The sequence below is a fragment of the Acinonyx jubatus genome, chromosome B3 (genome assembly GCF_027475565.1).
Source record: "Acinonyx jubatus isolate Ajub_Pintada_27869175 chromosome B3, VMU_Ajub_asm_v1.0, whole genome shotgun sequence".
Classification (NCBI taxonomy): domain Eukaryota; kingdom Metazoa; phylum Chordata; class Mammalia; order Carnivora; family Felidae; genus Acinonyx; species Acinonyx jubatus.
Genome location: NC_069386.1, coordinates 141,319,150 through 141,345,127, shown reverse-complemented (window position 1 = coordinate 141,345,127; position 25,978 = coordinate 141,319,150). Strand labels below are relative to the sequence as shown.

General features: G+C 55.2%; 1 protein-coding gene across 1 annotated transcript in view; it reads right to left on the bottom strand.

The window, feature by feature from the left end:
- Positions 1 to 115: 115 nt before the first annotated feature.
- The window catches only part of DYNC1H1 (dynein cytoplasmic 1 heavy chain 1), a 77,394-nt gene continuing 51,531 nt past the window's right edge, over positions 116 to 25,978 (bottom strand). The window contains exons 38-78 of the mRNA XM_027066642.2: positions 25,523 to 25,756; positions 25,226 to 25,432; positions 25,026 to 25,147; positions 24,361 to 24,526; positions 23,249 to 23,412; positions 20,254 to 20,383; positions 18,605 to 18,738; positions 18,057 to 18,171; positions 17,794 to 17,955; positions 17,498 to 17,712; positions 17,182 to 17,386; positions 15,748 to 15,921; positions 15,515 to 15,634; positions 15,251 to 15,371; positions 13,945 to 14,140; positions 13,499 to 13,616; positions 13,195 to 13,410; positions 12,379 to 12,591; positions 12,141 to 12,268; positions 10,346 to 10,499; positions 9,758 to 9,904; positions 9,513 to 9,663; positions 8,766 to 9,019; positions 8,547 to 8,681; positions 8,363 to 8,457; positions 8,017 to 8,191; positions 7,779 to 7,854; positions 6,994 to 7,154; positions 6,673 to 6,784; positions 6,510 to 6,570; positions 6,297 to 6,420; positions 6,050 to 6,163; positions 4,983 to 5,153; positions 4,584 to 4,801; positions 4,386 to 4,489; positions 2,521 to 2,732; positions 1,990 to 2,143; positions 1,243 to 1,385; positions 958 to 1,126; positions 687 to 814; positions 116 to 467 (exon numbers count right to left, since the gene is read on the bottom strand). Of these exons, the coding sequence (XP_026922443.1) occupies positions 339 to 467; positions 687 to 814; positions 958 to 1,126; positions 1,243 to 1,385; positions 1,990 to 2,143; positions 2,521 to 2,732; positions 4,386 to 4,489; positions 4,584 to 4,801; positions 4,983 to 5,153; positions 6,050 to 6,163; positions 6,297 to 6,420; positions 6,510 to 6,570; positions 6,673 to 6,784; positions 6,994 to 7,154; positions 7,779 to 7,854; positions 8,017 to 8,191; positions 8,363 to 8,457; positions 8,547 to 8,681; positions 8,766 to 9,019; positions 9,513 to 9,663; positions 9,758 to 9,904; positions 10,346 to 10,499; positions 12,141 to 12,268; positions 12,379 to 12,591; positions 13,195 to 13,410; positions 13,499 to 13,616; positions 13,945 to 14,140; positions 15,251 to 15,371; positions 15,515 to 15,634; positions 15,748 to 15,921; positions 17,182 to 17,386; positions 17,498 to 17,712; positions 17,794 to 17,955; positions 18,057 to 18,171; positions 18,605 to 18,738; positions 20,254 to 20,383; positions 23,249 to 23,412; positions 24,361 to 24,526; positions 25,026 to 25,147; positions 25,226 to 25,432; positions 25,523 to 25,756 (6,327 nt within the window). The 3' untranslated portion in view covers positions 116 to 338. The remainder of the gene's footprint in view (positions 468 to 686; positions 815 to 957; positions 1,127 to 1,242; positions 1,386 to 1,989; positions 2,144 to 2,520; positions 2,733 to 4,385; positions 4,490 to 4,583; positions 4,802 to 4,982; positions 5,154 to 6,049; positions 6,164 to 6,296; positions 6,421 to 6,509; positions 6,571 to 6,672; positions 6,785 to 6,993; positions 7,155 to 7,778; positions 7,855 to 8,016; positions 8,192 to 8,362; positions 8,458 to 8,546; positions 8,682 to 8,765; positions 9,020 to 9,512; positions 9,664 to 9,757; positions 9,905 to 10,345; positions 10,500 to 12,140; positions 12,269 to 12,378; positions 12,592 to 13,194; positions 13,411 to 13,498; positions 13,617 to 13,944; positions 14,141 to 15,250; positions 15,372 to 15,514; positions 15,635 to 15,747; positions 15,922 to 17,181; positions 17,387 to 17,497; positions 17,713 to 17,793; positions 17,956 to 18,056; positions 18,172 to 18,604; positions 18,739 to 20,253; positions 20,384 to 23,248; positions 23,413 to 24,360; positions 24,527 to 25,025; positions 25,148 to 25,225; positions 25,433 to 25,522; positions 25,757 to 25,978) is intronic.

Below are 25,978 nucleotides of genomic sequence, written 5' to 3'. Positions count from 1 at the left end.
AGGGTGCTAAGTCAGGACGGCCAGAACTGCTCTAGGCACGGGGAGTTGTCCTGGTGTCTGCAAAGGGCCCCCACTTTCCACGCCGGGAGGAGAGGGGGACAGAAGAGGCGAGAGCTGGATCGTGCTTAGTGTTTTATTCCCGAGCAAACCAGGCTACGGACCCTCCCAAGCACACAACCGAGTCCTTCCTCTTCCCACCGTCCCGTCCCTCAGCCTCCAGTCCGCTTCCTCCAACCTCGAACCAACGACTTTCCCGTGACAAGTCCACTCCTTCCGAACGGTTTAATGACGAAGAAACGTTAAATAGTTACTACAGAAAAGGGACCAGGAGTCGGGTTTCACTCCGTGCAGAGGACGGCGACGCCACGCTCGTAGAAGCTACGTGGATCCTCCTTGGTGGCGATCTCAAAATCGACCGTGAAGATGAGGTCCGCACGGGTGAAGTTCAGGTAGACGGGCAGGGTCACCTGGGGGAGAGGGCAGGGTCTTACTGCCGGCTTCGGGAGAGGCAGGACACCGTGGGCATGGTGGACAGTGGCCCTGGTGATGGGGCGGCTTGCCTCCGCGTGGCCCTGGGGTCCTAGTGACGAGCTGGCCCCGGGGGAAGGGGGGCGATGGCTGCACCTGATCACTCGCGGCTGTGCGCACGGCCCCTGCCAACCCCAGGACAGGAAGGGGCCACTTACTACGTTAGCCTTTCTCTCTGCGTTGGTCTGCTTGAGCCAGCGCAGCTGCGTCAGAGGGAGGACCGTGGAGATGGCGTGGGACAGCGACAGCTTGTTGTTATTGCACGTGGCCCCCTGGAGCTTCAACCCTGCGGGGAGAAGTCAGGCCCTGTCACCCGTGGGAAAGGCTGCCCGAATCTGTGACACCGCGCCCGGCCCTGGCGTGCTGCCTCCCGCGACCTCAGACACAGACTGGGAGCCACACCGGCACCCAACCTGGACCCCAACTCACCCGTGACCCCAAAGCTGCAGGCATCGAGGGTGGCACTCTGGGACGTGGTGACGTTGACTTCCAGGCAGAGCTCCTCCAAGGACCAGCTGTTGGCCTGGGCCACGTACTGCCTGGTGGCGGTGATGTAGGCCTCGGGCACGAACAGGCCGCCCAGGCACACGTGGATGTTCTGCGGGAAGGAGGGGCCCCCGTGAGCGGGGAGCACCAGCCACAGGGGATCTGTGCCTGTCCCCGAGCGGCCCTGGGGCTGCCCCTCCCCCGCACCACTTAGGAGCCGCTCCCCACCTTCAGCTCCTTCGCGCCGCCAGACGCAGCCGCCAGAGAGATGTTCTGTAGCTGTTTGATCCTCTCGCTGAAGTCGGCCACCCACTGGATGACGGTCATGCCCGCGGGCACCGTGTAGTGGGACCAGCTCCGAGGCAAGATCCCTGCGAGCGAGGTGACCCAGGCTCGGTTCTGACATCCCCGGCACAGGTGCTCGGACCTGCCAGAGCTCATCTGTTTCCCCAGCTGCGCCTGCGCGCGAGCACTCCGCCCGCCCCCTCCCCACGCCACTGTCTCCTGTCCTGGCTGGGCCCGCACCACCTCTGCCCTGCTCAGTCCAGTGTGGCTGACGGGGTGTACATGGAGGACCCCAGTGGCCCCAAGGGACACCGCAGCTGTTAACCCCCATCACGGAAGGGGCTGGGTGTCACCGGCAGGTCAGGCTCTTGAGAAATCTGGGTGCTCGCTCCCTGTATCCTTCACGTCCCCCACTTTTCCTCTGTGGTGGCCACCCTCCTAAAGACGGTAAAGATCTTAGGGAACATTCAGGGCCCAGCAAGTAGGAAAAACAAATTCTTGGGCCCTTCGAAGCCTGACCCCCAGCTGCCCTCACAGGGAGGTCTGTGCAGATGGCAACGTGTGCGAGGCCGGGCGGGACCTGCCGATGCCGGAGGGCAGCAGCCACCTGGCCCCGGTGCGCCCTGCTCGGCGCCCCGTGAGGCGGACGTGGGGGGCCGGGCCCCAGGGCACGCCCGGGAGGGCCAGTACCTTTGACCAGCTCGTTTATGAGCGTGCGCAGGTAGTTGGTCTGCTTCTTCTTCCCTTCACACACTTGGACGACGTCCGCGAGGTCCTGGCGAACGTCCTGAAGTAGCTTAGCCCCCATCTTCACTTCTCTCTCAAAGAACCTGAACAAAGGGTCCTAAAATTGTTCAAAGACACGGGAAGGCCAGGGTGAAGGGGAGAGTCCGGGAGAGGGCCCCCTCTCCCGTGGGAGGCAGGCCCGTCCACACCAGGTCCCCCGCGGGGAGCCCGGGAGCTCACGGCTTCGCCTGAGCTCGCCCTGGGCCCGGGCCTCGGGCGAAGCTGGTTGGAAGCCTGCCACGGGCTGGGCCCTGGAACCACTGGCCTAGCGTATGCGGACGGACCACCTCATAGGGCGCTTCTGGCCAGCTTCACAGGGTCGCCCCCTCTCGCCCGAACCTGGGCCCAGGGGCCCGCTGGGACTGCACTGAGCTCCGTCCGTCCAGCCCTCCGGGGCCACAGCCGCCGAGGGGCAGCCCCGCCCACTGCCGGCACCTTGATGTTCTCCACCGTCCGCTTGAGGTGGCTCAGCGTCTGGGGGATGAGGTGCAGCCAGTTGGACGCGGTGGTGTGCAGGGTCCTCATCCAGGCGGGCCGGCCGTCGGACGTGGAGTCCGTCCTGGCCTTCTTCTCCGTCTCGGCGTAGGCCAGGTCATCCTCGTCCTCCAGCATCTGCATCTTCAGCATCTTGCTGATCATGTCCACGCCTGGGCCGCAAGCCCACCGGTGACGGAGGGAGGGGGACGGGAGGGAGATCAGAGGAAGAAGGATTTGAATGCAGAGGCCACAGAACACGTCGACCCATGAGGTACGAGTGAGGACGCGTTTCTGAAGCTCAGAAAGCGGCCGGGCCAAAAGATGAGGTGGCAGATGCAGTGGAAAGCTACCGCCACATCCGGTCACGGCTGCTGGGGCTGAACCAGCAGCCTGAGCGCCAAAGACGAGAGCGAGGCTGCTCGAAGACTCGGAGTTCATCGTGAGGCTGGCAGAGCCCCGACCAAGGCTGCAGAGGGGTGGGCTCTGGGGCATGCCAGGCGCCAGCCAGGAAGGCTACTGCGCTGCTAACTCCGTGTGCCCTGGGTCGTCTGCCCCCCTGCTCCACCTCGAACACTGGCCCCCGTCCCGTTAAAGCCTGGCCTCACCCCCGCCCTCACAGGGTCCCGGAGGGCTCGAAGTCCAGTTCCTGAGCGGCATTGAAGGCCGGACCAGAGGGGACAGGCCGGCACGGGCTCCCACGTGGGGTGGGCAGCAGCCGAGCCTTCAGTGCTACCTGAAGGTGGGACTGGGTGTGACCAGCAGAAGGCTGGAGTGACGGCGGGAGCTTGTTAGTACAGGGACAGGGAGGGCATTCCGGCCAGCCAGGGTGAGCGACAAATCCTACAAACCAGTCCCCTGTCACGGGAGCCAAGTAGGGCTCACGGCAGGTGCCCTGGGTGTTAATACCCTACGTGATCTCATCTCAGTACAGGCTGTCGTACAACAGAGCACTCGGGCCCAACCCTGGACCTGCCAGGACCTGCCCTGCACCGAGGCCTCGAACTCGCACAGCAGGCCAGCGTCTCGTCTCGGTGGTGGCTTACAGGACCTCTGCCGCCTCGTGGGGGTGGGGTAGCCTGGCATGCCTTCAAAGTTGTCCTCAGAGAGCAAGCCTGGTAAGTAGGGGTTCTTGTGCAGAGTGGGGAGATGGCCCGAAGGGAACTGTCTGATCCTGTCCCCTCAGCTAGCTGTGTGAGTTTGGGGAAATCACAAGTTCTTTCTGGGCCCAGTTCCCATAAAGAGAAGTCTGGGTTAGATCAGCCGTTCATAAGCTTGCAGACACAGCAGCTGCCCGGAGGGCTTGTTGGAGCAGGGGACTGGGCCCCCACTTCCCACTGCGGAGGTCTGAGGCAGGTCCTGAGAATCTGCATTTCTAAGAAATTCCAGTGAGGTTAATGCTGCTGAGAACCATACTTTGAAAACCTCTGCGTTAGCTATTTCTTGAATACTCTTGGGAAAAAAAGGAGAAAGAAAAAGCTTCTAAGAAGTATCCTAATAAAAACTAACGGTTTTAAAACTTCACATAATACCAGGTGTCTTTTGACTCTTTTAGGCAAAACAGAAGAAATCATGTCTGAATGTAAGCTGATGCCCTAGATGGAACTTCCGGACCTCATTGACCAAAACACCAAGTTTTGTCCAGACCGAGCCTAGACTGCAGGGGAGGCACCAGCTGGGCTGGGACCCACTCCAGTTCCCGTGCCTCCCCAGGGACGGAGCCAAGAGGGGCCAGGATCGGAAGGGCCAGCGGAGGGAGGGGGCAGGCCGAGGCCTGAGGCCTGACCTGGTCGGCACGGGGAAGGAGCTGCCCGTGGGGTACCCACCCTGGGTAGTGAGCAGGACTCTCTCCGCGTTGTTGGGCAGGCCCAGCCAGGAGGGCGTCTGCGTGTCGGGGAGCAGCTCCACCCACTGCACGAACTCCTCTCGCCTAGAAAAGCAGCATGTTGGGAAATGCCACCCCGGGTGACGCTGGGGACTGCCGGGCACGGCTGGGGTCTGGGTCACAGGAGGTAGGCTTGTACCTGATGCCGTCGGGCATTTGAATGTCTTTGTGCCCGTCGACCTTGCAGGCCAGCTTAAATTCACTATCGAAACTCTTCGTCGTGAACAGACGCTCCAGGAAAGTGTTAAGCAGACGCTGATCGAACTCGTTGTCCACCCGCCCGCCGTAGATGGACTGGGCCATCAAGGTCTTCAGTGCGGACCACGGGATCTTGTCTGGCGAGATGTTCTGCCTGCCCTGTGTGAGGAAAGCTGGGTTTGTGGGGGCAGGTCGGAGGGGAACCGGCACACCGGGTCCGTCTGTTGGTGGGGCGAGTCCTTCCTCACACCCACATCGAACACGACCCCCACCGTCGGCCACCACAGCCGCGCGCGCTCCCGAGCATCCCCTCCCATCTGACACGGCAGCCCGCACTTGCCTTTGCCGTGTCATCCAGCCACGTGTCTACCGTGTCGCAGGCCGACCGCAGGTCAGACTCCCCAAATTCATACTTCTTTGACCACCCCAGGGGTGCGTATCGTAAGCGTTCTTGGATGATGGCGTGGAACCAGGCCAGCAGGAAGTATAAGCGAGCACGCTCATTGGGAGACTGGGTGAGGAAGGTTATCAAAGACAGAACCCTTAGAAAGCAACATCCTTTCCAAGAAAACAGTGCAGCTTCTCTAACAAAGTTTTAAGAAGAGCTTTTTGGGGGAGCCCAGGGGGCTCAGTCCATTAAGCATCCGACTTGGGCTCAGGTCGTGATCTCGCGGTTCGTGGGTTCGAGCCCCGCGTCGGGCTCTGTGCTGACAGCTCGGAGCCCGGAGCCTGCTTCCGATTCTGTGTCTCCCTCTTTCTCTGCCCCTCCCCCGCTTGTGCTCTGTTTCTCTTTCAAAAATAAAAAGAGCTTTTCACCCTGAACCACACTGAACTTGAGGGCTTCTGACGCAGTACCGTTAACAGTAATACCATTGCCAGAAATGAAGTGCTACTTTTCCTGTTAATTAAGATGTAATCCAATAACGCTGTAAAGATAAATTATTCAACTGTAGAAAATGATACAGAAAACAAATCTAAAATGGTCAGAAAAGGGGATTATAGCACAAAATGAAACAGTACTTCAGAATTCCTCTCCTCCTGCCCACGAGCTTGGTCTTTGGCGCCTCGGAGGGCACTGCCCAGCTTCAGGGGACCATGGTCAGGAGCGCAGGATTCTCATTTACCCCGGACCTAAATCTGGGCTCTGGTTAGAGCTGCACTGGGGGCGTCTGCTCTCCTGGGAGCCTGGCTGTCACACCCTCACAACAGGACACCATGCAGGCATACTTTTCAATCTGTTCACAGGAAGGGAATTTTGCCTACAGTTAAGTAGCACAATTTCCAGGGTTATCAGCCATTCTGGTGTTTCTGGGAGACGTGGGGACCCACCCACTTCTGAATTTGCTGAAGGGACCTGGTCTCCTGGGCTTGTCCGGAGGAAGTGCACCAGGAGAAAGCGACGCTTACCTTGCAAATGCGGGAGACGGGGATGCTGCTGAATGTCCTCAGCATGTTGGCCTTCACCCCCGGGGGTGGCTCAAACACGAAGATGCGGCCTGCGCGGAGCAGGTTCACGGGCACCTGAGGAAGACACTGTTCCTGTCAGTGCCCTGGTTAACTGTGTGTTTTGGCTCCACACACACACACGCACACCCACGATTTCAGGACAGAAAGGTGGCAAACCGGCACTCAGAGCAACATGCCGAGCACACACCTTGGGGTTAATCTCCATGGTGAGGAACAGCCGGAAGCAGGCGTGCGGCTGCAGGGAGTGAAGCTTCTTCTCCAGCTGCATCAACCACCCCGGGGCCAGGTGCACGTTCTTCAGCATCACCCACCTGCACAAAGCGAGAGAGCCACAGCTACAGTTCACGTTTCCGCTCTGGATTCTTGGGAACCGAGGCTTTTTCAAACAAGACGGGCCTACCTGCCGGACTTGACGGCTGTATTGATGGCTTTATCTGCTTGGTTGAAGCCTTCGGCCGAGCCTGGTGCCAGAAAGCTTAATGTCAGCACGGCAGGCTTGGACTTCAGTGTCCACCGTGAGTTCTGAGGGGCTTCAGCCCGAAAAACCCACCAAGTGCCCTTACCGATTGCGATTGAAGTGATCTGCGTGTTCTGTTCTGCTGCAAGGTCTTCGACGTGCCCGCTGGCATCATACCCAGGCACAGAGCACATCAGGACAGGAGTATTCGGCTTTACCTGCAGATGCAGAGGTCAGAATTAAGATCGGGAGTCTGTGGAGAGGAGAGGCCTGTGAGCGGGCCTTGCGAAGATTCCCCCGGCCCCAAGGTGCGGGGGCTGGGAGCCGGCCAGGGTGGGAGTCTAGCAGGTGTGTGGCCCGACAAGACGGCGCCTAGGGGCTGGGGCAGGGGAGGCCCACCCGAGCCTGCTGGGAGCCAGAGCCGCACCTCTGTGTCCACGATGTGAGTCAGGTCAAGAGGCTGCTCCATGATGGACATGAAGGACTCCCCGAGGTTTGTGGAAACAAACATGTGGGCCATGGCCAGCAGGCGGTCAGGGCGGAAAGCCTGAATCAGGAGCAGGCGGTGGATGGCGTGCCCGATGGGTGCTGGAACGAGGCATGTGGAGGGTTGCGGGGAGGACGCGGCCCAGACTGCCCCGCTGGGGCTGGTCTGGCTACACGTCCCCGCTCGGACGACAGCTCAGAATCACGCCGCCACCTCTGGTCTTCTCTGCCCCAAGGAGAACTGTCACCCCCTCCTGTCTTCAGTGAAGCCCCTGGACACACCTGTGCTCATGGCTACCACACGGGCCTCCCTGTGGGCACGGTGGCAGTTGCCAACTCCGCGTGGCTCCACCGCCACCCATCTGTCATAGGCAGAACACACATCCTGAGCCGTCTAGAGAGGGTCACAGCCACCGCCAGCCCTGCCCCTGCTGCGCTGTGGAGACCCTGCCCACTGGCCCCAGCTGGGCCAGCACAGGGCCCGGGGCGCTGCACTCAGAACTGACCAACCTCTCCCTTAACATCGGGCCACGGTCTTCCTACCTCTCTCTCTTGGTCTTCAAGCGAGAGTGGGAACACGACTTAGAACCTGAAGGTTTTACACTGAGACACTTATTTAAGGAATCGGCGACTTTCTCGGAGGCGTCCCTTCACTCAGGCGGCAAGGCCCAATTTTACTTTTGGGTCCAGAATGAAAACACCGGGGAGGCCTTGATGCGGGCTTACTTGAGGGGGCGTCTTCACTCCACAGGTACGGGACCGTCTGCTCTGGGGAGCTGCTGTCCAACCAGATGCCAAGTTGCTGTGGACACAACGGGAGAAGCGTCGCCGCGGAGCACAGCGCGTCTTTGTGGGCAGAGCAGTTGGGATGAAGCCACCAGACGGCTGGCGTGCGCGCCCGACACACGCAATTCCTAACCGCCAACTTCCTGGGAAGAGGCTGGGGCGCGTTCGGAACACTCACCTCGTCGGCCTGAACCTTTGCAATCAGGTCTTTGAAGGCAGGGAGGCAGCTCAACCTCACAACGGCCTCGGCCTGCTCCACGGTCAGGCCCTGGATCTTGGGCGTCGAGCCAGCACTCAGGACGATCTCCTTCCCTCTCAGGAAGTGCTGGAACTCGGCGTCGTAGGTGGGCTCCCTGGGAAGGGGGCAACGAGTTAGCAAGGGTCTCAGACTCACTTCTGCACTCACTAAAAGAGCGGTAACAGCAAAGACTTCTTTCCTCCCTTTAAGCCCTTCAGATGCTAGCAGACAACCTACAAGATGACAGCGCCCTGTGGGGACAAGTGCAGCAGGGCGGCGGCCTTACCCGATGGTGCCCTTCAGTTTGATTCGGGCCAGCAGCATGGCGAAGGTGATGTGGTCCTGGTGCAGCATGCCTCTGGCCACCCGGTTGAACGCCACCTGGGGACAAGAGCGGGAGACGCTGCCGTCCCCCGAGAACGACCTCCCACCTTCCCTCCCTGGGGACAGCCAAGCGCCGGGCTCTCTACCTGGAAGAGGTCCTTCGTGATGATGGAGAGGCGCTGCGTGTGGTCCGTGATGCCCTTGAGGTTCGGGTTCTCGTACAAGACGTTGTGGTAAATGTCCAGGAAAAACTGGAGGGAGTACTGGTACAGGAAGTGGATCTGAAAGGAAGCAGCGGGCGACGGCCATTAGGCGGGAGGGCACAGAGCGAGCGCCATCCCGCGGCGGCTGGCTCCCACGGTCACCTGCTTCAGGGACTCCATGGTGAAGTAGATGCTGCTGCAGGCGGTGGACAGCGGCAGGTACTGCTGAGACACGGTCTCCACCTCCTGCATGACGATGTCCGTCTCCTCCACTTTCCTCGTCACCTCGGCCGCCTCTCTCTTGAGGTTCTCCAGGGTCGTTATGATGGTGTCGTCGTCCAAGATGCGTCCTTTCACCTCGTTCAGAGCTTGCAGCAGAGACTTCTCGAGCTGGCGTAAACGCAGCTGGAACTCTCCTGAAATGGTCACAACATCCAGAGTCTGCACCGCTTGCTTCTTCCAGAAAGAGAACTCCCCTGAGTGTCTGAATAAACCTGACATGTTCTAGAACCTTAATTAAAATTTTAGCCCCAAGGGGTACCTGGGTGGCTCAGTCAGGTCACGATCTCACGGTTTGTGGGATCGAGCCCTGCGTCGGTGGTGCAGAGCTGGCTTGGGATTCTCTCTCAAAATGAACTTGAATTGAAAACAGTAAAAAAAAGTTCAGCCCCCCCCCCAGGGGTGCCTGGGTGGTTCAATCTTAAGGTTAAGCATCTGACTTTTGATTTTGGCTCAAGTCATGACCCCACGGTTTGTGGGTTTGAGCCCCACGTCAAGCCCCTAGCACCGGCTTGGGGTTCTCGCTCTCTCCCCCTCTGTCTCAAAAATCAATAAACTTACAAAGAAAGGAAGGAAGTTCAGCCCCCAGCTCGCTCCAAGACTCCCAAAGCTACAGAGCCAGAAACATACCTTGAAGCTTAAGAAGATCGGAACGCTTTTCGTCCACATCAGGCCTTTCTGCCTTAAGTACTTCATTCAAACACTGGCTCTGCAAGCTGCTGCGGGTGACCGTGAAGTTGACAAAGGTAACGCGGGAACACAGGTCTGGCGGAAACTCCACCTGCCACAAGGGTAAGAGAACAGTCCGCTTTGTCACCGGAGCTGCGACACAGAGCGCCGCCACAGATGTGAATCCCAAGTGCCCCGGTCCTTACGGTTGGATCTCGGGTGGACAGGAAGATGACAAATGATGGTGACAAGTCTATATCCTGGTCGCCGAGGGTAATCAGCACTCTCCCCCCAGTTCGCCGAACTTCGCGGTTCAGTACCGGATTCAAAACCGGATCGTAGCTTTCCACATCCTAGACGCACACACAGGAAGTTTCACGGTTGGGGTTTTACAACATGTATCTTCACCCAAATAACTGTTTTGACGCTGACCTAACCAGACGAACACACCGCACAAGCTACCCAGCCGCTTAGACCTCCCCGTCCAGTACGGCAGCCACCAGCACCCGTGGCGGCCTGATTTAAATAAAAAATTCAGGTCCTTAAGCGTATTGGCCACACGTGTCTACCACCATCCTGGATGGCACAAAGCAGAACACTGCCACCAGTGCAGAAAGTTCTAGTGGACGGTGATGACAGATAAACACTTTCTTTTGGATTCACTTTTTACAGAACAATTGTAAAGCTTTATCTTTTTTCTGACATTAAAGGAAGTCTCACAAAGGTAAAAAAACTACCCCTGTTCACATCACGTAATCTAGTTTTGTTCCACACCAGCGGCTGGATGCACACACCTGCACCAGAAGGGGGTTCCCGAACCTCAGCGCACTCTCCAGGTTCTTGCGGAAGGCATCGTCTAAGAAGCTGGTGCGCGTGATCTTGCGGTCCTTGTACTCATTCATGATGAATTCTGTGGCCTGGCCAGAGGGGTCGATGATCAGCGGGTACCTGAGGGTGAGGCCACATGAGTGCAGGCTCGAGGAAGCCCACAACAAGACGACGGGAAGGTTGTTCCCACTACTCAAGTGCAGCTTCCAGACAACCGTAACAAATCCTTGATGCTGAAGCCTTCCGGAAGCACTTCTGCAAGCAGCTAACAGTCACGCACTCTCTGGAGCAGGGCCAGAGTCACAAGCTCTTTCTCTGCTGGGACACAGGTTCTTCTCTAAGCATCCAGCACGTGCTTTTCTCCAGGTGCTGAGTGCGCTCTGCTAGAATTACCGTTCCGTGTACTACTACTGCCCTTCCAGAACCAATGCTCAGCAGCACCTACCGCTAACAGGTACAGACGGCTCAAGCCGCCAGGGACCCTGGCAAATAGCAGACACAGCTTAATCCTCAGGAGAAGCCTATGAGAAGGTACTGAGAGCACGTCTGTTTTACACGTGAGGAAGATGGGACACTAAGAGGCTACAGGGATTTGTCCAGAGTCACGTGCATGACCAATTAGTTTTTAAAAATCATAATGCACACAGGTGCTTGTACAAAATCCAGAAGCTACAAAAGGGCGTGCGGTGAGAAGAACCGCCTCCCTCCTCTAGCTTTTGTTACCAGTTTCTGACCTGTCTACTCGGGGAAGGGTCAGGTGTTTGCAGACACGTGTGCGCGTGGGCACGTGCGTCCGCGGGGACGCGGCACCCACTCCCCTTGCGCACGGTCTGCTGGAGCCTTCTCTGAACGCACACTCGGAAAGGCCTGGTCTGTAGGACCCCAGCCGTCCGCTACGGAGGCGCACCGTAATCGCTTAACTGGCTCCTACTGAGGGGCACGGGAGGCGTTTTCAGTCTGTCAGTCACATTCTGTGCTGACATTTGTCATGCTTCACGTGGGCCAAGCTACTGTTGAATAAGCACCTAGGGGTGTGTGTACTTCCCATTCAGGTGAATCCAGCTCTGCGCAGACCACACCGATGGACCGATAATCTCACCAGCACATCTGGCGAGACACGGAGCCACTGGTGGGGCCTGAGGATTTGCTCATAAAATCAAATGACACCTGCAAGGGGCTTCATCCTCTACGTGTCCCTGGGACCGTGACATACTTCAGGGATTCAAAGACTTCAAGATGTGGAGATAAAGTCAGAAAACACTGGAGGCGTCTGGCTTTAAGAGCTGCCACACAGGAGGGTCAAGCCTCAGGGCATATGGCCCTGTACGTGGGGTGGGCCCTGAGGACCCCCTGAGCCAGTGTCAAGCCTGCCCTCCCTGAAGTCACCCTCCACCTCTAACTCTGGCCTCCTTAAGCCACAAACTGGGTGCCACTTTCTCCTTTAACTCTCTTTAGCTAAATATTTTCAGTTCTTGTCATATTTTTGTAATTATGTTTTTGTCGTCCACCCCGACACACAGCCCGCCAATCAGCTCTGAAAGGTGGCACGAGAGGCCTTCGCTGCGGAACAATTCGGGCGGTGGGGAAGTGGGGGTGGGAAGGGCCGCGCCCCCATCAGAGACGAGCGCTGGGCCTGCCTGCGTGCTCGCCCATTTCCAAGTTTCCCTTCATCTCCTCAAAGACGTATTCCAAAGAAACACAAAACCACGGGGTCACCGCACGTAAGGACTTCCAAGCTGCTCCCTGTGCACGAGCGCGTACCTGTTGAAGCGCTTCAGCATAATGGCGTTCTCCGTGCACAGGTCGTCAGCAGGTAGGGAGCTGGCTTGCCAGCGAAGGCGCTCGTCGGCGTTGGAGAGGTACTCGGTTCGCGCGATGTCTGTACGGAACTGAAAGTGAGGGCGGTTACCTTTCCTCCTCAAAGCTCCAGGCGCACTGTTTCCGGGCCAGCGTGGAAACGGCTGACCGGGCGCCAGGCCAGAACCCCATGGCCTGTTACCTGGATGTTGGCCTGCTGTAAGTGGTGGGACCACGTGGTGAACAGGTTCTGGCGCATCTGCTGGTCAAAGTAACCTGCGTAGGCGATGAACGCGGCCGACAAGAGGCAGTCCCCGGCGATGGTGGACATCTGGTTTTTGAAAGTTTCACTTGTTTTTTCCCATCGTTCACGTTCGGCGGACAAGCTCTTCAGGAGAGCAGTGCTCCGGTTTACCTGCGGGGAAGATCCAACAGGATTTATACCAGAAAGTGAAAACTGGTTCCCCCCACAGGGCTCTGGGAGGGCTGTTCACAGGCCCGGAGGACAGAGGACCCAGCTCCTCCACGACTGAGGATGATACGGGCCTCAGAACCTAATCAGGCCGCAAGAGGGTGTAGAGAAGCAGGGGTAGCCTTGAGACATGTGCGTGAGTGGAGACGGGGCAGGGAGAGGGCCCGGGGTGGACAGAACAGCAGGTGGGGGTTGGCCTAGAGAGAAGAGACACTGCTGGCAGGAGAGGAGAATATTCCGGGGAGTCGGGAAGAGTGTGGGCATGGCGACGGACACAGCAGTGAATGCCAAGACTCGGACAACCACGTCCTTGGTGACCCCACAGGTTGGCTTCAGATCGCCCCCTGGTGTCCACCTGTCCTAATTAACGCAGCCCGGTGACCCAGGAGGCCAGCAGGCCCTCTCGGGACAGAGCTGGCTGGCAGACAAGAAGGCGGGCACACACGCGGGAACGTGTATGAGGCACCAGGAGCACCTCATGTCAGACCCCACGAAGAACTGAGAGGGGCCGGCAGAGAGAGTGCTCCCGCCCGGCGACAACCTTACTTTCGCTTCGACAGCGGCCAGGTCTGCCTTGATGGCCTGGGCCTCCGAGATCAGGACTGCGTACTCCTCCTTGTAGCGGGCGATGCTGGCTTCCAAGTCCCGGATCATCTGTTCCACCTCGTTGGCCTTCTGCTGGTTGTCCTTAGCGTCGTCCTCCAGCTTCTGTAGCTCGTTGCGCAGGGGCTCCACCCGCTTTAACATGTCGGCGTAGTTGAGCTGAAAAAGGCAGACGGTAATTAACTCTTCCCGAGTGACGGGCCCGGAGGGGACTTTTCCCACGGGAGCTCCCGGTCACGCCACTTACCTGCGCGATGGCCCATTTCACCATAGGGCCGCAGGCCAGGGAGGCCCGGTTGACAATCTCGTAGTTGTAGCTTGGATTGGACATATAGTTTTTCTTCATCTTCTCCCTTATGGCATCGCTGCAAAAGAGGGATTGTGTTTCTAAGCACGTGTGGGGCAAAGGATTTTAAAGGCCAGTTCCCATCTGTTGCCCCAGTGACCACGGAGGATGAGCTGGACCACCCGTGTTCCGGGGGATGGTGGTCTCTGACCTTCCCGCCCCCACGCTCCCCTGACGGGCGTCAGTGCCCAACGCCAGCTTTGAGTGAAATGGCTTAGAAGGCATTTGTGCAGTTGATGTAACGGACGCCACCTTCTGACACAACAGGCCACGGCGACAGGGCCGCGCGAAAGCAGGGAAACCTCTCAATGCCGGAGCGCCGTCTCCTGCTTCCTGGCGACGCTCACCTGATCTCCTCTGCGGAGAAATTGACGATGGTGGGGATGAAGTTCTCCCTCATGATGATGGAGCGGATCTGCTTCCAGTCTGTGGTGCTCTCGCCCAGCAGCAGGCAGATGGACTCAAGCGCCAGCTTCACGGCGGCAGGGGGGTTGGCCATGGATCGCACCTCCACCAGGTGCTGCTTCTTTATCGACTTCACGGCTGGGAACCACGGTGACAGGAGGGGCGGGAGGGCAAGCAGGTGAGGTGCGGTGGCACAGCAGAGCCGTGGCTCCGACGTGGAGGAGGCCACCGCTCAGAAGGCTGCAGCGAGCGGGACTTTCTGTCTTTAAACCCCCTGGAGCAGCTAGCCTTTTAAACAACTCTGAAGCTCTCCCGGCACTAAAGGCCACACTGAACATTCCGTAAAAAGCAAGAAGCTGCCTTTGGCGATGTCTCACGGGTCCCCGTTAGTTCCTTTACCCCCATAAAGACTTAAAACGTTGACACATTTCAATTACGTACTTACCTTACACAATTTAAGCAACAATATTTACATTCTGCCATAATCTAGAAGCTGTCTGCTTGGCTGGCTGAATATACAGAATTAACAGCTCTAAAGAAAGGATGGCCGACGCCTTCTACAAGCTAAACTGCACTTTTTCCAGTCTGAACTTTTACTAAAACACTTTTTCACTGGTTACTCGGCAGTAAAAATTAAGTTCCCTTCGAAATTAGATTCTCAAGGAAAATCTACAGTTTGGATGGTGTAACAGGAAGAGCGCACGTTTGAAACAGGTGCTGATGGGCTGCGAGTGAGCAAGGCATTGGGCCGGATCCCGGCCCAGATCCTGGCCCAGGCGCTATGGTGTCCCGCAGGAGCCCATGTCGATGAGGAATGGGCAGCGACTGCCATGGGTACGCAAATTAGCATTCGCTGGTCTGGCCAGAAAACGCGTAGATAACCCCAAGACAACACTACACACTTCAAGGCATTTCTGGGTGAAACTCCAGTCGGATTCATAAATAGCGTCTTCATGTAATTATTGTCAAATTAAAAAGCAAACGTATTCACGTAAAACGTATTTTGTCAACTGTCTCCTATGAGAGGGGCTCGGCTCTGGTGGAAGCAGAGAGCCCCGTGGGGATTTGCTTTAAGGAATGAAGACCGTCTTTGGTGTTTAGAAAAACCTTCAGGTATTTGCCAGTGATGCTTCCAGACACGCACGCGCCTCTGGGGGCAACCCGGGCACAGCCCCAAGCTGCACAGCCAGCCCCGTGGACAGAAGACGCCCCTTCTAGAAAGCCAGACCCCCGACAGCTATGACGTACCATTCTGGGCCTCAATGACCGCAGGCTCCACCTTGTCGAGATCTTCTTTGACGCTCATCTGTTTGTCTGCGATGACTTCCTGCTGCTTGTGCAGCTGTTCCTGAATTTCTTGGCTCATCACCTGGTGAGAGGGACGGCTCAGCTACGGGTCCGCGCTGTGTTGCCGAGTGCGACCCGAGCAACGGTCCTCACTCTGCTGGGCGCTCCGCCCCCACCCAGCAGTCTGAAGCCCACCCGGACGAGACCTCCACGCCCGGCAAGCACCTTTTTCTTCTCGGCCTCCTGCTGGTCCTTCACCATCTTCTTCAGCTTGTCATTGGCGGCCGCGTTCTTCACCTCCAGCTCCTGGCTCTTTATACGCAGGTCGCGCCGCAGCTCCTCCACCTGCGGGACGGGCGCCGCGTCAGGGGGACAGAGCCGCACAGAAATTTCCCGGAAAGGAGTCCTCACGCCAGCCCCCTGCCCGCAAGCAAAGCGATCACCCGGGATGGATGTACCTGGTCGACGGTTTCCTTGATCTTCCTGAGCCCGACGTTCAAATGCATCTGCTGCTCCTCCAGCTCACTCCGCTTCTCGTGGAACAGGTTGGCGTAGTGGTTAATGAAGTCCAGGTAGTGGCGAGGTGTGATGGCCATCGTCCGGCCCCCTCGCTTCGCTAGCCGAGCATTAGCCTTTGAGAAGACAGTGAAATCTTTTCGCTCTCGAGGACGTTCTCTGCGATTTGCCCTCCAAATGCTAACTGCTCTGTAGGCTGCCGAGTGACCTGGGGCAGGGACCCAGCCCCGAGGAATCACCCTTGAGACGCACCGGGTGGCTCGGTGGGTCGAACATCTGACCCTCGGTCGCAGCTCAGGTCACGATCTCACGGTTTGTGAGACTGAGTCCCGCACCAGGCTCTGCACTGACAGCACAGAGCCTGCTTGGGATTCTCTTTCCCCCTCCCTCGCACACGTGTGCTCACTCTCTCTCAAAATAAACACACATGAGAAAAAAAGGAGTCACACTTGAGTTGGGGTCTCAGCTCAGCCTCCTACAAGATCTCAGGGAGCCCCGGGAACCCCTAAGCTCGCTCGTCAAACCTCTGATGACCCTGGCGACCTCACACGTGTACAGCTGGGGGGCACTGTGTAATGCCGTGCCTCCTAGGCCTTCTGCTTATTTTCCACGGACACCAAAGTAAGAGGTGGCAGCAGGAAGAGGGCAAGAGGCGCGGCTCCGTGGGACCAGCTGCTCCGGCCTCTCTGGCCACGGCACGAGGACACGAGCCCAGCCAAGGAAGCCAGGGCAGGGCTACCTTCCAGAGGCAAGTGGAGGCAGCCTGCAGGTAATGGCAGGGGGTGGCAGGGTAGTGGTCGACTGGATGCCCACAGGCTCAGAGTGGTCTTTACGAATGCCTTTCAGATGGGAGCAGATGGGACTCTTCCATGATGAGGAGTCTAAAGCAAGGGACAGCAAACCCTGGCCAGTGGGCCAGACCTGGCCGCTGCCCATTTCTGCAGACGAAGTACTAGCGGCACACGGCCAAACCCACCCGTTTCCATGCGGGCCGTGCAAGCTCTGTGTATCAAGGCAGGGCCAAGCAGTCAAGAGACCCTCCTGGTCCATGAAGCCTCAAACATGAACTATCTGGCCTTTTACAGGAGAAGTATGCCAACCCCTGGCCTAGGATAGAGAACCAGGACCCGTGCACCTAGCGGCAACGAGAAAAGGAAAGCAGAGTAGAACGCTTTACGGAAGCAGAATCCACAGAGCAGCGAAGGTCAAGGATCTCAGAAGGTGCAGCCTGGTAAGTAGGAGGATGTGTCACCGAAAGAGTTAGCAGCGAGCAATGGTATTGTGCCTAATATGCAATACCCTAGGGTCTCATCTTCATCGATTTACGTCAGTACGATGGTTAGTTTTGCTTTTTCCAGGACCTTGAAACAACCCACCTGGTGAAGAGTCTGATGAACAAATACACAGCTGTTTACAATCGCTTCCCGATGTGACGGTGGCTGTGGTAGTTTGTCATACACAAGCGGCATGTAATCAGGCACAATGTAATTCGGCTTCTCCAGGTCCATTTTACTCGTGAATTCCTTGCCCACTTGATACAGCGCTTCAGTGGACCAGTCCCCAAACCAGTTCAACACACACCTGCAAAAGAGCCCACGTCTCAAATAGCTCCCAAGAGCCAGGTCTGTCCCTTGAGAAGAAATCGGCTGTTGTAACCCAGAGTAACCCAGAGCCGAGCACACGTTGGCCCACCTGTTGAAAAGTGCTGGGGAGGTGGCCGCGCGGTCCTTGAGCCCCTCCGAGGACGGGTTCATGGTGAAGACGACGTGGAGGTTGCGGATGACTTGGCTGGTGAACCATTTGTACAGTTCCTCGTGCGAGTCCAGCATCAGGCCCTCCTTCTGGGCCCCCTCTTTGCACTGGGTCATCAGAGTGGCGTACTCATCTCCTTCAAAGAGGCCGGGGACCTAACAGACGAGAGGGCGTTACGACTGACCGGCCCTGGGAAGCTGACACCACCACCCAACACCACGCAACGTGGCACGTACCTCCCCGTTGGCCAGAAGGGTATTCATTCGCTCCAGGAATCCAGAATCTAACACGTTGGATTCATCCATTATAAATGCTATCTTTTCGTTCTTACAGCCGGAACGCCTCAGCACCGTCCGAAGATCTTCATCGAAGTCTTCCCCGGTGTACTTTCTGTGCACCTGCGGAAGCAGTCGACAGGTTAGGTCCAATCTCATTCAGGGAGCCGTGTGCGTGAGTCGGGAAACTGTCGCTGGGAGTAAGAGGCATCGACCAGACCCACCTTAATCTGGTACACACTCAAACCATTCATCCAGGCCACAAAACGGGACAGGGTGGTTTTTCCTGCTCCACTAACACCAATCAGAAGCAAGTGGCCTTGAGGCTGGCGGAATATCCTGACAGCATCAGAAAAGATAAAAGGGTTTTAGGCTCTGTTCTCCTTTTGACACTCGGGTCCTAAACTTTCTCAGGAGTTAACCTACAACATCTCTAAGGTATTTTAACTTAAATTGGTAAGTCAACCACTTGTTGAGCGACTGCTATTTGCCAGGCCTAGTGGGGGACATGGTCCTATCCTCCAGACACCCAGGTGGCACAAGGCAGAATCTAACAAGAGGTGTCAATCATGGCAGGAACAGACTATTAGCAGGAGCTGAGCGAGTGTGCGGGAGGCAGGTAAGGGATGGAGAAGCGGGACTTAGAAGGGAGGGGGGTTGCTTAGCTGAGAAGGCAGAGGTGGAGGTGAGGGGAGGTCGGCTGGGAGGATCCCCTACCACTACGTGAACAGTGGCGTGGGTGAGCACAGAGGCTGTACAACAAAAAGCCCACCGGTCGATCCTGAGCACGTGGTCTAACACTTCATTGAACAGGACTAGAGGAACATCAAGTTCTTCTTCATAGAAGACTTTCAGCCTAGCCTTGACGTAATCTCTCAATTCTTCCTGGTCTACTGGGATGTAATCCTAGAAAAAAAGAATTAAGACCGAATTACTAAGAGAAATCATCTTCTGTATTATACCAGTCAATTACAATTCCAGGTACCAAAAAACCGTTAAAATATACGAGAAGGTATCACTTACAACATAGCAACAAAAATGTAAGTTAGCTGGGACTCGATCTAAAACCAGGGGAAATCTTTGTAGAGAAAACTGAACGTCCCTGAAAGACCTCATAGAAGGCCTGAATAAATGAAGAAGACAGAAACCATGACCGTGCAGAGATAAAGTGAACTGCTGTAAAAACATCAGCTCCATCCAACTTGACAGAGAAAGTGAATACGATCCCAGCCACAAACAATCTCAGTGGTGGACAGTGGGGTGGTTTTAGCACAACTTGACAAGCCAATTCTAAACTTCATTTGCAAGAGGAAAGGGCCAAGGACGGTCAGGTCAAGATCGCCCTAAAGAAGAACCAGGTGTGAAGGCCTATCCTACCAGACTTCATCGTCATTATCTATCAAGGTCAGGCAGTTTTGAGCACAGGGAGTGACAAACGAGCAACAGAGCAGGACAGAGCCTCTGAAACAGACCTGTGCAGGCAGGGAACCCATAATGACAGATTCTGCCAAGTAAGGGATCATCCAACAAATAGCGCTGGGTCAGGACGTCCCAGGGGAAAACTGGAAACAGACCTGTAGCTCACTCCACACACACACGGATTATGGGTTTAAATGACAGAACTCTGACAACATGTGCTTGTCAGAAGACACCATAAAGACGGCGACAGACGAGCCACTGGGAGAAGATGGTGCCTATAAATGAGAACGATTAGCATCTGGAGTCCAGAAACACACGGAAAATTCTAGCAACACCAAACCTGTCTTGCTATTTCTTGCTTCTGTGCCTTTGCTTCTGTCAGGCCCTCTGCCTGGCAAGCCCTTCTTGACAAGCCCCTTTAGGAGCCAATATCAGGGTCAGCTCTACTGAGATCTCTCCGGACGGAGCTGTTTCCATCGGTCTCTCTCCCCCATTGGACTGTGCGCTCTCTACAAAATTTTCCTCATCCCTGTGCCTGAACTACCTGCTGAATGGAACGCACATTGAAACTACACCTTACTAAAAATCCTACTCTCTTTCAGAAAAAGAACAGCTCACAACTATTCTAGAAGCGTCAACTTTGTACAGCATAACAGTATAGGAAATGTTTTTACATGGATTATTCACAATTGGCTCATTTCTGGAGTGTGAGGGAAGTGAAAGCAAAGGGGAAGACTCCTTTTGCTGCAAACACGCCGAAGCCTGGCCCCTGACGGGTGGGACTGCATGGCTCTGGCAGCAACCATCTCATGGGATAAGAAACACACGGCCGGCCCGCCAGCCCTGGGCACACTCCGAGGACAGTCTACCGTAAGTTATCAGCATCGTGCCTGGAACCAATGATTTGCTTACAGGGTACTTTGGGAAAAAGGTCTGTTTGACAAGAAGAGAAATCTAACTGAAAGAGCAGAAGGAAGTATTTCTGAAATGACAACTTGTTACCTTTGACAGCCAGTTGCTGTACAAGATGGGCCGGCTCATCGCCTTCTCTTTGTCTATGTTGGGAAAGTGCTTCAGAGCAACCATATCGATGTTCTCGTCTGTCCAGCGCCTCTCCTCGTCCTCCACGAGTCTGTCGAAGAAGAGCCGTGTGTGTATCAATGCAAACAGGAGCCATGCTGACAGAACACCCTGTTTTGTTGGGGCTGCGGGCAACTCCAAGGGCTACAATTAGCCTTTACCGGAAGTTTTCATTTTTCTCCCAATGGAAAAACCTAAGAATCTGAACTCCAGACAGCTTAAACAATCCAAAATGTTACTAAACATAAAACCCCTCAAACCTATGGCACCGTTACATTAAAAAAATTCCTCTGGGGGCGCCTGGCTGGCTCAGTTAGAACATGCGACCCTTAATGTGGGGGTCATGAGGGTGAGTGCCATGTTGGGTGTAGAGATTACTTAAAAAACAAGTAAAAAAAAAAAATTCCTCTAAAAGTGTTTAATCACATCGATTTACAACATGCCAACGTGATTCTAGTTTCTACACTTGCCTAATACAAAGCTCCCAGGGTCACGGGAACAGGGGGACAGCCAACACACGTGGTGCCAGAGACCCAGGGCTTATAAAGGAAACCATGACGAAGCAGGTAAGACTGAACGAGTCCATATGGATGGGCCGGGGGGCGGGGTGACGAGCACCTCCTGAGAAGCTGAATGTGTGACGCACTCAGGCTACCAGGTGCAGGTCACATAGTTAATGCAGCCAATCGGAATTTAATACAACTTTATCTCTAGCATTTTGGAAAATCTGTGAAATTATAGGTCAAATTCTTTCATTATTTAAAAAAATATTTTTTTAACATTTATTTATTTTTGAGACAGAGAGAGACAAAAAGCACAAGCAGGAAGGGGCAGAGAGAGAGAGAGAGAGAGAGAGAGAGAGAGAGAGAATCTGAAACAGGCTCCAGGCTGTCAGCACAGAGCCCCCAACGCAGGGCTTGAACTCATGAGGCGTGAGATCATGACCTGAGCTGAAGTCGACACTTAACCGACTGAGCCACCCAGGCACCGCCCCCATCAAATTTCTTCATTATTAAAAAAGAGAGGGTTAGAAGTTTTTCTTGTTCTGTTTTGTTTTAAACAAAAAGAAGCTAACACGATGTTCCTTGCTCCCCTCCCCCACTTGCTTTGCTCATGCCGTGCACTGGGCTCTGGGGCGGGGCTGCTGTGTGACTCAGTGGACTCCCAGGAGCCCGGTGTGAGAGCCAGAGACCTACGATGAAGCAAGTTCTGAGACTCCTCGTGAGCTCGGGTGAGAAGAGCTGCCCAGAGGCACGACTCACTGGTCTGGAGGTGCAGCCGCTGGACACACAAGTCCATACCCTCGGTCTGGAGGGAGCCATCTGCCCTGGGTTCTCCCAGGAGTAACATTAACTGACCAACCACATAAACCTGGGACTGCGAGCGGCCAGAGGGACTATGTCCTCTGCGTACGGCCACCTCACACTTACCCTGTGAGCGAGGGGACCTGCCCGGCCACAAGAGGCCTGACCTCCTGCACTGTTCTGAGCAGCCCGATTCACAGGCAGAACATTCCCCCAAAGAAAGGAAACTGTGGTGCTGTGTTAAATAGTAAATTAATTAAGAATTATTAAAAAATGTTTTTAAAATGGTTTTTATTTATTTTTGAGAGAGAGAGACAGAGCACAAGCAGAGGACGGGCAGAGAGAGAGGGAGACACAGAATCCGAAGCAGGCTCCAGGCTCTGAGCTGTCAGTCAGTACAGAGCCTGATGTGGGGCCCAAACCCACGAACCGTGAGATCATGACCCGAGCCAAAGTCGGATGCTTAACCGACTGAGCCATGAATTAATTTTTAGAAGTTTAGAACTAAAGTAACACAAATTTAACTTTTCCTCACCAATCTAAAATGAGCCTGAAAAACTATGCTAAAATACACAAAATATTAAAAAAAAAAATTAACAGGGCAGAAACTAGGAAAATTAAGAATTTACTGTAAAATGAAGACTGTACTGGACTCCAAAGAATGCAAGAAGTTGACTCTGGCTTAAAAACGTCAGTAATTTTCAAGATCCCTCAAGAGGTAAAGACTCAACTTTCCACTGTGGTGTTTCCTGGGACTCAAACCACAAAACTTTTCATGGTCCACACTGATCACTACAGTCATGAGCAGCTCGTCCCAAAACTCAGAATCTACAAGGCAAGACCTGAGAAAAGAGGCCAACAGATAAAGAGACAGAGCTGCAAACCCTTTGATGTGAATAAAGTTCAAGGGTGAGGAGAGCTGGTTATGGAAACCACCTGCCAGGGAGTCGCTAGAAGGCATCCAATGGTGTTGTTTTTTTTTTTAAATGTTTATTTTTGGTAGACAGAACACAAGCAGGAGAGAAGAGAGAGGGAGACACAGAATCTGAAGCAGGCTTCAGGCTCCGAGCTGTCAGCACAGAGCCCGACACAGGGCTCGAACCCACGGACTGCAAGATCATGACTTGAGCCGAAGTCAGATGCCCAACCGACTGAGCCACCCAGGGGCTCCTACTTTTTTTTTTTTTTTTTTTTTTTTAAGGAATCTCTATGCCCAGTGTGGGACTTGAACTCATGACCCCAAGATCAAGAGTTGCACGCTCTACCGACTGAGTCAGCCAGGTGCCCCTAGAAAGCGTTTAAATTCGCCAGAAAACTCCAGCTTGGACAAGGTTATGGGGCACAGGCATGGCAGTTACCGAGCTTAATGGAAGTGCCTCGCCCCCTACCTACCTACCCTTACTGGTGGTGGGCAGTCCCTGAGCCCTGACACCCATCATGCTGGGGGTGGCTGTGCTCAGACACCAAGGCTGCCCTTGCCGCCTCTGCCCCCTTCTGCCACCAACAGAGGCTGGCTCAAACTTGGGCAGGCCAGCCTTGCACAGAGCCCAACTCGGAGGGCCATAAGCATCAGTGTAGGCGGAGCAAGGAGCTAACCGCATCCTTGGCCTTACCTGTCTTGGAAGAGACGGAGGGCTTCGTGGGCCCAAATCCGAATGAGGCCTTCCACAGGCAGGGTTTCCAGAGGTCTCAGGGCCTCAAAGATCCCTCGTACCCACCTCGTCATCTCACGGGGTGAGTAGATATAGTGGGGCTGTGTGTCCTGAGTGAATCTCTCCTGCAGGTTCAGAAAAGTGGGAGGTATGTATAAATCCCTTAAAACACATGAAAAGTGGTTAAGAGATCAAGTGCTGTGTAACATTTTTATATTCAAAACAGACAACCTAAACCCTAGAAAATTTAAGGATGAATTAGTAGACAACGTTGGAACCACTGGACAACTATCTGGAACAAAGTTCCATCCAAGTTGCTCACTGTTATGTTAAAATTAATTCTATTTAACGAAACTACAACAACGCTCTTCTGAAAAGACTTTAAAGCATGTAATTCCTAAGTTCAGAGGAAGCCTTCCTAAGCATGATTTTAAAAGCAGGAACAAAGAAAAAAAAAGATTTACACTTGATGATGTTAAAAATTCTGCAGGAAAAGTTGCAGTTCCACAGAACGAAAAGCAAACTAAATACCAGGAAGGGTACTGGACACTTCTGGACACTACTGGACGTGCAGACAATCGGGGAGGAGCGGGGCGGCTGTGCCTGGTCGGGGGCGGGGGGTGGCCAGCAGCTCTCAGTGCCTCGGGAGGCACCGGAACCGGAAGGCATCCCAGATGCGCGAGTCCCAAGCAGGAGAACCACTCCCTTTCACCAGGCGGTTTGAAAGCGGTAATGAGGGTGGCGGATGGAGACGCTGCTGGCGGCCACGTCGGTGGTCCAGCTGCCCGGAGAGCAGTTTGACAACACATCATCATTACAAATAACCACACGCACACCCGTGGTTGTGCTGTGATAACAAGTGTCCGTGTCCTTTGAGAAACTGAGGAGTACAGTACTGATTTTGTAAAAAATACTGTATGTAACGTGTGCAGACAAAGGCAACAAGAAAAAAAGGGAAACGTCTGCAGTCGTGGTACCTGGTAGAATGATTTGAGGACAGGCTCTGGGAAGTCCCGGCTCAACGAGAGCTCTAAATAAAGCTCCATCTTTTAGCAGCGCCCGACCCCGCGTACCTGAGACATGGTGTAGAACTCCACCATGGCGGCGGTGAGTGGCTCCGCGTACGTGCGCAGGGACGGGATGAGCCGCAGCATGGCCCGGTTGAAGGTGCCGTAGATCTGCGTCAGGGAGGCGGGTCCCGGGTAATCCACATACACGACCGGCACGTGGCGCAAGAATCTGCGTGAGGACGGCCGGCTCAGACTTCCCAGCTGATCAGCAGTGTGCCTGAGCGGAGAGTGCCCCGGCCCGGCCCGGGCCCAGACCCAGACCCAGGGCTGCTTCCCGATCCACCCACACAGGCCTCACGTCCCCATTCGCGCAGATCACGCACAAACTGCTGGGGCCTGGGCGCCGACACTAACAGTAGGCGCAAAAAACTTTGAAAAAGAGCCAACCCCAAATGGGAAAATGATGCAGGCTGATACAGCCTCATCGTGGCTCCACAGACAGGTCTGGGGCAGTTAGCTCGTTACCACCCAGAGAGTCAGTGCTTTTATTTTTGAGTGTGTGTTCCAGTATTGCAGCACGGCACAAGGAGCCCAGGGGCCACCCTACGATAATCAGCATTTTGTTCCCTTTTTACGACCAAAACCAGATTTCTGCTGTGCTACGTTTAAAACAATCTTGGAACAGGTGTGTGTGTTAGGCCAGTGCTGTCTACAGAGCTGTGTGTTACCTGTGAGAGAGGGGCTTTCTTCCAGGATCCGTGGGTGGATTACAAGCCCCGACAAACTGGATCCTCTCCAGCTTCACCCACGTTTGATCTGAGGTTCGGTAAAAGCCTCCATGCTCCACCATCTGAGGGAAAGCGGGAGGGTCAGCACATTAATGGCAAATGTGAACGAGGTCAGTGGGGACTTGTGGATGTACACAAACCTGTCTGATGAAGGATATGACCCTCTGTGTCCCGTATTTATCCATGTCTGGCAAGTTGATCTCATCACAGAATAGCACCAGCCACTTTCCAAGTTGAACCGGGGCCAAAACCACACCGTTAGGGGTGCGTCTGTACTCGCAGTAGTGGTCAAAGGTCTTCAGCAGGAGCTCTGGAGTGGTAGCGCTCGAGAAGTTAAGACCCACAACCTTTAGACGGAAGAGGCAAATCAACTGTTACAAGCGCCATCCCGTACGTGAGCACCGAAAGGCCTGCTGCCCACCTCCCAGCCGCTTTACCTCCATGTCGGGCAAGGCCCGGAGGGCGCTGAAGAGGGTCATGGTCTTGCCAGACCCGGGGGGCCCGCACAGGACCAGTGGCTTGTGTTCAGCCAGCCAGGTGTACAAGAGGGCTTCGTGGCGGACGGTGTCCAGAGTCGGCACGACGACGTCAGGGGCCGCCACCTTGTGTGTCTCCACTTCAATCTGAGGCACCTTGGCCTGCCATGGCGACCATTCTCCGCTGATGGACACCTACACCCAGAGAAGGGGTGTGGGTCACTCCGGGAGCCACACACCTCACTTAGAGACTTGCTCACTTTCATATAAACCAGAACTGCTCTCCTTATACCACATAAAGCAAAGGACAGTATCCTTTGATGAAACGGAAAGATTAATGGGGCATCTGGGTGGCTCAGTCAGTTAAGTGTCCAGCTCTTAGTTTCGGCTCATGTCACGATCTCACAGGTCCCGAGG